The sequence below is a fragment of the Bos javanicus genome, chromosome 25, assembly GCF_032452875.1.
Source record: "Bos javanicus breed banteng chromosome 25, ARS-OSU_banteng_1.0, whole genome shotgun sequence".
Classification (NCBI taxonomy): domain Eukaryota; kingdom Metazoa; phylum Chordata; class Mammalia; order Artiodactyla; family Bovidae; genus Bos; species Bos javanicus.
This window is the reverse complement of record NC_083892.1, coordinates 17,626,670-17,637,380: the sequence shown is the minus strand read 5'-3', so window position 1 is coordinate 17,637,380 and position 10,711 is coordinate 17,626,670. Positions and strand designations below refer to the sequence as shown.

The 10,711-nt window shown below is 43.2% G+C and overlaps 2 protein-coding genes across 2 annotated transcripts; one reads left to right on the top strand and one right to left on the bottom strand.

Annotated features, from left to right (window-relative positions):
* Positions 1-508: 508 nt before the first annotated feature.
* On the bottom strand, positions 509-931 carry LOC133238289 (rho-related GTP-binding protein RhoG-like). Its single transcript, XM_061401220.1, has one exon. The coding sequence runs from the start codon at positions 929-931 to the stop codon at positions 509-511; it is 423 nt and encodes a 140-aa protein (XP_061257204.1).
* A 6,332-nt stretch (positions 932-7,263) lies between these two features.
* Positions 7,264-8,151, top strand: GPR139 (G protein-coupled receptor 139). The gene has a single exon (XM_061401301.1). The coding sequence runs from the start codon at positions 7,364-7,366 to the stop codon at positions 8,144-8,146; it is 783 nt and encodes a 260-aa protein (XP_061257285.1). The 5' UTR covers positions 7,264-7,363; the 3' UTR covers positions 8,147-8,151.
* The last annotated feature ends 2,560 nt before the right edge of the window (positions 8,152-10,711 follow it).

Genomic DNA, 10,711 nt, shown 5'->3' with positions numbered 1-10,711 from the left:
TGTCAGCATCATCTTCCCCACCACCCCACCCCCACTGGAGACAGATTTTCCTGATGCTGATGGGGTGGGAAAGGCCCAGAGGGGGTGGGGGCGGAGTCAGTCAGCAGATGCAGAAGCAGCCTGGGCATGTGGGGGTAGGTTAGGATGCATTTGTTTTCCTTGGGTTTTGTGGCTCCTTCTTTGGGGAAAGGAGAGAGCATCTTGAGCAGGGAAGAGTTTGAAGAGCAGTGAGGGAGCAGTTAAGGACAGGACAGCTGAGAGCTCTTAACCTGAGAGGACGCAGCACCTAGGCAGCAGTGTCTGTGTGGGAAAACAGGGAGGGGCACCGGGCTGCTTCTTGGGGAGGGGCACAACCTTGAGCTCTCAAGAGTACCTGGTGTTCCCAAGCGGCTGGAGCAGAGCCCAAAGCCCCTTTCCTGTGGGCCTTTTTTAAAGGCATTCAGGAAACACCTCCAGGGGGTTCAGAATTGTCCTTTAGGCTCAGCTGGGGCACTCAAGGCACAACTCGTCAGAGGCAGGGGATGTCCCAAGCTGAGTGCTGTCCTGCCGCCAAGTTGAGCCCCACTCCTAGCACACAGCATGGGTCTGCTCTGCTCCTTGAGAAGCCACAGGTATCAGGCTGGGCTCTCGGGTCTTCCCTGATGTCCACCAGGAGGCTGGGCACCTCCGGGTAGTGGTAACACCTCCGGATGCCACTGATGCCACACATTCTCTGCAGTGGAGGCACAGATGACAAAGACATTGGCCTAAGGGTGGGAGAGTATACAAGAGGGTCATACTCCCCCTGGCCCTGCGTCCCACAGGTTTGGGCCCACCATGCCTTCAGGGCACTATAATCATCAAACACTGCAGAGCTGTACTCCTTGGGGAAGGCATCAGTTGTGTAGCTCTGAGCCCCATCACCCCCCACCACACACCTGATACTCTGCATCGCAGGTGTGGCAGCTGCAATGGAAACAATGCCTCCTTCCTCTTCTTGACCCTCTAGATGCAGCAACCTGGTGCCCTGCCCACCACAAGGGAACCAGGGCAGTAGCACCAGCCTGGTTCAGGATTCCAGAGCTAGCATCATTTTGTTTCCCCTTTCTCCACTCCAAGATCTGTAATTGAAAAGGTAACAGTAGGAAAGTGACAGCCCAAAAGAGGCAATGTCCCATCACACAATTCAGCCCCCACAGCTGACTAAACAAGGACACTGCTGATTTCTTGCTTGCAGGACTTGGAAATTGCTTTTCCTAAAAATCTGTCCTTGAGGTACCTTCCAGCAGCCACATAAATAACATGACCAGAATTGCTCACAATGTCAGGGGTCCTGCTGTATCTGTAGGACATGTGGACTGCCTCTTCTAGTGCAAAACATGGGCATCTGAAGGAGAGGGGGATTCATTTAAGTCACAGGGGATGGTGGCTGAAAGGGTTGAATGGTTCTCTTTTGGGAAATTCACAAGAACATGATTTAGAATGCAGAGAGAGAGGATTTATAGAAGGTAATCCCAGGAATTTAATCAGCCCAAATACACAACTCTGTTCTTTTTGGAAGACCTGCATGGACCAAACGGCTGTGGTATCAATGGCCTGCTCTAGTTCACATAACTGCCACTGCAGTCAGAAAGTGCTCTTTGATGTCTAACCTAAATCTCTTTGTAGCTTCAACTTGAGCTCCTTTCATTCTTACAAATTCTATTAGCTGTCTTTAGGAAGAGAGGAGGCAGACAGGGAGGGAAAGAGGGAAGAAGAAAGCAAAAAGGGAGAAAGGGAAGGAAGGAGAGAGAGGGGAAGAGAAAAAATGTGTTATCCTTTAAACCAGCATTTCTACTTTGGAGAACTTATTCCACAGAAATATGCAAAGATGTTTATATATTTGTAAACATCTGTAGTGGCCAAAATAATAAAAACTCTGTAGCCAAAACTCTGTAGTGGCCAAAATAATAAAACAAGTAATGTCCATCCATAGGTGAATATTTCATGAATATTGTTGACATGCTGCTGCTGCTGCTAAGTCGCTTCAGTCGTGTCCAACTCTGTGTGACCCCAGAGATGGCAGCCCACCAGGCTCCCTTGTCCCTGGGATTCTCTAGGCAAGAACACTGGAGTGGGTTGCCATTTCCTTCTCCAATGCATGAAAGGGAAAAGTGAAAGTGAAGTTGCTCAGTCATGTCCGACTCTTAGCGACCCCATGGACTGCAGCCTACCAGGCTCCTCCATCCATGGGATTTTCCAGGCAAGAGTACTGGAGTAGGGTGCCATTGCCTTCTCTATTGTTGACATAGGAAGATTCTAATTTCTAATTAAAAAAAAAAAAAAAACCAGCTTGCATGACAGTATTAGTGTATGATCTCATTTTGCGGTGATGATCATATTACTAATTATATTTATAATTATAGGCATATAAATATCCTGGAGAAACAAACACCAAATGCTTAACCTCTGTTGTGGTTGCAGCATCGTAAACTATTGTAAACCAGTACTTAGAGCCTTAACACAACAGTTTGGGATTGTTTGTCCTGGTTCTTAGGCTGACTGGGCTCAGCTGGATGGCTCTTGCTCCAGGTCTCTAGCAGTTGCAGCAGAGGCGCAGCTGGGACTGCAGTTATCGGGGGTTCCACTGAGCTGGACATCCAAGAGTGCTCACTCACATGACAACTGGTGTTGGATGTCAGCTATGAACTCACCTGGGGCTTTCAATCAGAGTCCCTACACATGGCCTCTGCAAGTGACATGGACTTCTCACAGTTGGACTCCAAGACAGAGCTTCCCAAAGCAAGTATTCTTTTGAAAAACTTACAGTCTAGTTTGCGCAATGTCACTCCCACAATAGTCTACTGGTTAAAAGGGAGTCACGGGACCAACTCTGAATCAAACGGAAGAGACTACACAAAGGCATGAATACCAGGAGGTGGTTCACTGAGGGCCATCTAAGCAACTAGATATTGTAATATTTCTAGGAAATAGGATTTGGACAGACTTTCACTTTCCAGGGTCTGATGTAATAGTTAAATGTACAAATGCAGGAGACAAAAAGCCTGGCTGTCCTGGCTCACCACTCGCTTTCTGAGTGACCTCAAACAAGTTACTTATAACCTCTCTGAGCCTCAAAGCTTTCAGATAACTGTTATGACCTCACAGGGTGGTTGTAAAGATTAAATTGAAGTATTGTGTGTAAGATGCTTAAAAATAAATGTTCAATAAAAGTGAGTTAATAATATTATTATGCAGTGATATGTTTAATTTTTGCAAGTATATTTTACTTTTATAATTGAAAAAAATAATTTTCAAAGACCAAAAAAAAGAGACATGTAGCAGAATTAAGAGATGTAAACTCAGAACTCCCAGTCAGGGCTCTTCTGAGGAATCTGAAGGGACTCTTAGACCTCATAGACATAGAAAATACCTCGGGAAGACCTTGACCCTTCCCCTCTGCTCCAGTCAACCGTCCAGTGGTGGGGTCTGACAGCCTGACCTGTGTTGTTCTTTTAGCTGTTCCCCAAATCCTCTCAAATTTGTGTACGGTAAGCTGCAAAGTATAGGAAACGAATCCCCCCAATAATATAACCAAGAAGCTTTGCAATCACAAAACATGGGCTTTATATTACCCAGGAGCTTAAACCTGTCCAAAGACAACATTGACAGAAAGGATTTGTTTTTTAGAAGCATTGACATTTTGATCATGAAGTTCATGGGGACTTGCTTGGATGGGATTTGGTTGGGTTTCCACACAACAGATTCTTGGGCCAGTTAGTTTGAGGAAAAAACTAAGAAATGGAATTTCAGGTGGTGATGACTCGGGTTTCTTCGCTTATTCAACCTTTATAAATACAGGGCCTGTCAACACCGCTCCTTTTCTTTGGGGAAAAAACTGTCACAGTGGAAATGAAAGGATTTTTCAGTGTGAGGAATTATAGCAAATGTCAAACCTTAAGAGTTGAAAATTCTACTTTCTGATTTCTTTTTCAGAAAATCAATACACAGGCACTGTTCCATTCCCCTCTGGGTCTCTGTGGCTCACACATCTCTCTCATCCCAAGGATGTCTTAAGTGTTCTTGATGTTGCCTTGGGGGCAAAACTACCTGCATGAAAGAAATGGGAAACTCAATGGCTGCGGGTTAGTTTCTTGAGAGATGCAATTACTAGGAACTTAAGGAAATGTCAAATATGAATAGCTGGCAATTTCATCTGAAGTTGATGACTTGCCTGGCTTAAAGGACTAATTAGATGGAGCTTGAATATTTTTAAAGAGTTTAGTTATGAAAGATTTTTAGCACCACACTACAAATAGGTTTCGATGAAGAAGTAAGAGATGGTGGTGAAGAGTCACTCTCTGCAGAATATATACAGTCAGCTCTCTGTATTTGTGAATGGCAACCCAGAGAGTCAGAGAGCCATCTGTACTCTACAATTTTATACACAGGACTAGAGCAGTGGCAGATTTTGGTATCACAGGGGGGTCCTGGAACCAATACCCTGTGGATACTAAAGGATGACTGTATGACATTTTTTTCTGGGGAGACCTCAGCATTTATTCATTCTGTCCCCCCTTATAAGGCGGGAGCAGAGCAGGGACATGAGAGAGAGCGTGGGCATTATTTAATGAATGGAAAAAGAGGTTCTGAGAAATAATGGCACTTTTCTAAGTCAGAGGCAACCTAGAGAACAGAAATCACTTTTCTCTGGCTGGAAACAAAGTGGAACGTGATATGCCATAAAGTCAGACAAAGCTGGATAAGTAAATTTTTGAAATTTCAGGATTAATAAAACAAAGAATTTTGCTTTAATGGGCCTCTTTTCTTAGGTGTTGACTTAAAGTTTACTTATAATGTTTCTTCATTATACAGGGTGTAGCATACCTGCATGGTACTCCCACCCCTGTTTAGAAGTATTGATATTATCAAGTGGTTTTGAGCTTGGGTATTAGTCCTGGGTTTGAATACTGGATAATTAATATAATTGGTACCTTAACTCTCCACCACTTCAAAATGTAATTTCCAAGTGCCTTGAACAAGAACAAGGACGGCACAGACTTAACAAATAAATCAAAAACCTGACAATGCCAAGTACAGAGAGGTCATGAGCAACTGGAACACTCATAGTCTACTGCTGGGAGTGCAGGTTAGTAACACCACTCTACGGAGCAGTTCAGCAATATCCGGTAAAGGCGAAGGTGCACATACTCTGAAACATAGGAAACACACTTCTAATATGTATACACTACCTGAGAGAAACTCTCACATGTAGCTACTTCTCATGGAGAGCCATATCAAGGTATTAACTATAGCAGATTGTGAGAGCAAAATCCTGAAACCAGTTTAAATGCGTGTGTGTGTGTATATATATACACATATAGATGTCCATATGTCAGTATATATATACACTGTAGACAGCTAGATGTATATGTCTATGCAATATGTGTATATATACATAGAGACATATATAGACATACGTTTGTATATGCATAAATATGTCTATGGATAAGTGAATAAATAAATTCTGGCAAATTTATTAATGGGATTGCTCTATAGTCATTAAGATGAGTCAAACAGATCTACATGTATCAGTAAAAATAGATCTCAAAAGCATCTTGTTGAGTGAAAAACAGCATCATGTAGAGTGGCAGGTTCTGCATAAAAGAAAGTTAAGATTATGCAAATGTGGCCCCAGAGACGACAGCACTGTGGCTGCCTCTAGGGAGGGAATGGGAGAAGGAAAGGATGAGCTGGAACAATTTCAAAGAAGACTTCAACTGTGAATATAGCATCATTCCTTCTTTAAAAACAAAATTAAAGCATATGTGGCAAGATGTTAACATTTGTTTAATCTGAGTAATGAATACGCCAGGGTGTGTATACTACATTTTCACTTGTGAACTATTGTGAAATAATTTTAAAGATGCATGCAAGAAAGACAGCCCTGGATACCAGCCCTGCCACTGCACTTCAAACAAGGGACATAAATTCTCTGAGACCCTTGTTTGCAAACTATGACTGCTAAGTCACTTCAGTCGTGTCCCACTCTGTGCGACCCCAGAGATGGCAGCCCACCAGGCTCCCCCGTCCCTGGGATTCTCCAGGCAAGAACACTGGAGTGGGTTGCCATTTCCTTCTCCAATGCATGAAAGGGAAAAGTGAAAGTGAAGTTGCTCAGTCATGTCCGACTCTTAGCGACCCCATGGACTGCAGCCCACCAGGCTCCTCCATCCATGGGATTTTCCAGGCAAGAGTACTGGAGTGGGGTGCCATTGCCTTCTCCGAAAACTATGATTAACAATGTTCAAATTTCAGAGTTGGTTGTAAGTTAATGAGAGTCAAGTGTAGAATGACTTTCAGATGTTATCCATTGGGATATCCTTTTAGAATGAGTCCCTAATGACTTTGCAGATATATCTTACTCAGAGAGATATTTGCTTCTTAAAATTGATCAGAAATTATGTGGATGGATTTCAAAACAATTCTGATCTCCAGAAAAATAATGTATTACTATTCTTTTTGCAAAACTATATACAACATGTATTACACAGACATGTAAAGCACTAATTATTTAACTATGATTGCCCTGAGGGAGGGGTAATTGGGTGGTTGGAGTATAAGAGTGGAAGGAAATTTTATCTTTCTCTCATATTAACTTTAATTATGTACCATGTGTATAGACTACTTATTCTAAAAATAAATATAATTTATTTAAAAAATAATTTAAGGGTCATAATCTTCTCCATTCTAAACCCACTTACAAAGGAAAGGTCTTAAAATCTAAGTTCTAAAGATTCTCTAGAGGTCATATAGTCCAATCTCCTACCTGAGCACAGGAAATGCCATTCCAGCCCCATATCCTCCTTGAAGTCAGACGAAAGAAAGAGCACAGGATTAAGGATTAGGAGATCTGAGTTTGTTTCCTGTCACATGAATTACTAACTCTTGACTCAAAGCGAGTTCCTTACGTTCTCTGAACCTCAGTTTCATTTCAGAAATGAGGACAACCGCAGCGCCACTGTTGTGACTGCGTGAGGACAGACAAAGTACAATGAGAACATGAAATTTTGTCATATAGTATCAGGATGTTTATATGAGATGCAACTGCAGTGCAGAAGTTTCCCTCAAGAACATGGGTTCAGTCCCTTTGATTTCCGTGGGAGTGCCCAAGACACTATTCCTAAGGGGCCCCTAGTAACCAGTAAAGTCACCTTGCTTCAGATGTAAACCAGATTCTCTTCTCTCCACAGCAAATATCCTAACCGTGATCATCCTCTCTCAGCTGGTGGCTAGGAGACAGAAGTCTTCGTACAACTATCTCTTGGCACTTGCTGCTGCTGACATCTTGGTCCTCTTTTTCATTGTGTTCGTGGACTTCCTATTGGAAGATTTCATCTTGAACATGCAGATGCCTCAGGTACCCGACAAGATCATAGAAGTGCTGGAATTCTCATCCATCCACACTTCCATCTGGATTACTGTCCCATTAACTATTGACCGGTATATTGCAGTATGCCACCCGCTCAAGTACCACACGCTCTCCTACCCAGCCCGCACCCGGAAAGTCATCGTAAGTGTTTACATCACCTGCTTCCTGACCAGTATCCCCTACTACTGGTGGCCCAACCTCTGGACTGAAGACTACATCAGCACGTCCATGCATCATGTCCTTATCTGGATTCACTGCTTCACTGTGTACTTGGTACCCTGTTCCATCTTCTTCATCTTGAACTCCATCATTGTGTACAAGCTCAGGAGGAAGAGCAATTTTCGCCTCCGTGGCTACTCCACGGGGAAAACCACTGCCATCTTGTTTACCATCACCTCCATCTTTGCCACCCTCTGGGCCCCACGCATCATCATGATCCTCTACCACCTTTACGGGACGCCCATCCAGAACCGCTGGCTGGTGCACGTCATGTCCGATGTTGCCAACATGCTGGCCCTTCTGAACACGGCCATCAACTTCTTCCTCTATTGCTTCATCAGCAAGCGGTTCCGCGCCATGGCAGCCGCTACTCTCAAGGCCTTCTTCAAGTGCCAGAAGCAACCCGTTCAGTTCTACACCAACCATAACTTTTCCATAACAAGTAGCCCCTGGATCTCACCGGCCAACTCACACTGTATCAAGATGCTGGTGTACCAGTATGACAAAAATGGAAAACCTATAAAAGTATCCCCATGACCCCATAGGTTTGACACCTAGTGCCTCTGCATAATCCATTGCCAGATGGGAATGTGGCCCATCCTGTGGCTGAAGAGCTCTCCTTAAGAGTGCTAACCTGATTTCCTGTCTCCACAGACTGAGCACCTTTCAGACTGGTAGATGAGAAAAGATGGAGGAGAAAAACAACAAAAGCTTGAATCTTGTTTTCATTTATGCGTTTGTTTCCACCGAGTCATGTAGACAGCAAAAGTCTCTACCAGCTTGAAGATGTCATTGGAGGTTGTGTCATTCTCCTGTGGCCTGTAAGGACACACCAGAGAGAAATAGTCTATGGACTTAAGCCTGGCATCATCCAGTCACTGGGAACTGCTCATTTACGTGACACATCAAGCCACAGTAACACATAGCTGAGCCCACACTCTTCTTCCGAGAACTGAGATCATCCATCATTTCCCTGTGTTGTTACCAGCAGCTAACAATGCAGACCGATTCGGGAATTGTCCAAGGCTCCCTTTGTCCTAGGGAGGGTTTTGGTCTTGAAGTGGCCCTGACATACCTATCTGCAGAATGACACTGAGGGGGCAGGGGAGGATTGAATCCTGCACAAACTCTGGCCAGAGTTTCTGTGAAAATGCTCCAACCAACATAACCATGACCCTCAGACCCTCAGGGGTCTAAGATCCAGTCTTTCTATTTGCCATCATGTATAGGTTTTATCTAACACCTCCAAAACAAAGACCCTGCCTGGTGTGCAGGGCCATAGGAGGAATTCTTGAGCCCAGAAAAACAAAAAATAAGCCCACTCTTGCCATTGTTTCAATCCACCCTTGAGTCAGCTGCGTATGATCTCTTTACTGAAATAGCTTCTTCTTGCTGTGCCACTCAAGCTTCCTGGAGAAGCCTTTATGTGTAGTGTTGCCAACCCTGCCACCCTGCTTGCTGAAGCCCTCACCAAACTGTTTTATTTGAAGTGACTTTTGAACTGGATTTAATTTTCGAGGGTCAGGAACAGTAGCTCTCCAGGTGTGAAAGGAGGCAGTCTCAGCTCCACCCCGCAGCCCAGCTGGCATTGCCATTTGGTCGCAAACGGTGATGAGAAGGTGCCCATGTTGTCTGCATGTCTGCCCTTTGATGCACATGGCTCAAAAGGGTGGTGCCAGTTTTCAGTGATGCTATTTAACCCAGATCCTTTGCAAAATAATACAATATGAATTTATTTATTCTTCCCTTGCCTGTACAAGGCAAGAACAGTTCTAGGGTATAATTAATGGAGGTTTCCCTGGGAATTACCACTCATGTGTGCATACACACAGACTTGAATACATTAGGCTCCTGTGTACACCATGGTGTGTTTTGAAAGAAAAATCTATGCTGGAGTTTTTCTCAGTTTTTTTTTTTAACCTTCTTCCAGATTACCAGTATTTGAAGTTATCCCTGTTCTGAAAGAAGTATTCCAACATGATTTTGGAATTGTATGATATTTTTGGTGACCCAACAAAAAGCAGAGAGTCCACTTGAAACACTTGGTTCCTCGGGCTGGATTTTTACTGCACTTTTGTCCCTAAATTGGAAGACACATCTACCCTTTTAAAGGGAACTTGCAATAAATGAGCAGGGTAGAAAAGGCTCCAATGCCACATAATCCCGAAACTTCAGCCAATACCCTCAGCATTAAATCAGTACAACTTTAGGTTACTTTCACCCTAAAGATCCTAATTCCTACTCTGTTTAAATGATTGCAGAAGAGTCTCGTCTCACCCAAAGATTAGTTCTGAAGTCAGTGGAAAAAATCTGGCAGAGCCAAAGTTACCTCTGCAAAGTTCTCAGGAAGGATCCATGTTGGAGACCATATTCTATCCCTTAAAATTCCTAACTCAGATAAGTTTTTTTTACCCCAGCATTGGAACAGTTTGCTGTTTCTTCCACTGAAGACAGGACAGAATTGACTTACATTTAGAGACCGTATTGTGTGACTCCATTGTATTTGAGAACGTTAGGATCACACTGGTGCAGCAAGGTGCTCCCACTAAAAGATGTTCATGGAAGTTTGAATGAGGGAAGAGCAGATTCGTATCTTCCAGGTCACACTCTCCCCAGGGCAGTGTGCATCGTGTGGGAGAATGGGCAGATTTCCCGTTAAGTGGCATTTCTGTTTCTTTTTTTGCCAGGCATGTGTAGTCAGGTACCTGTTCATTAACTGTGTGTATGATATGACTCCATCACACCCTTTTGTGAATGAACCAAAGGCTACCTACACCTAATATATATAAGTATTTATTTGATTATTTATTTTTAAACAATAGGTCTGAAAAATGCTAGTTTGAGCTATACATGAATGAGTCACTGTGCAATATCTATAATGGTTAAGCAATTCCTTTTTGAGAATGAATGTAAGATGAAAAATATGTATGTGGATCTCAGTGCTCTCTGCTCCACATTTTTAGCTGTGTGTAAAAATTAATTATTGATGTTTAAAAAGTAAAAGCTGAGTGTGTATTTGGAATGTTTTCCTCATACACTTATTTATTACTTCTCTTAATAATAGAGGCTATACCAATTAGTATTTGATCTCTTGTCCTTCTG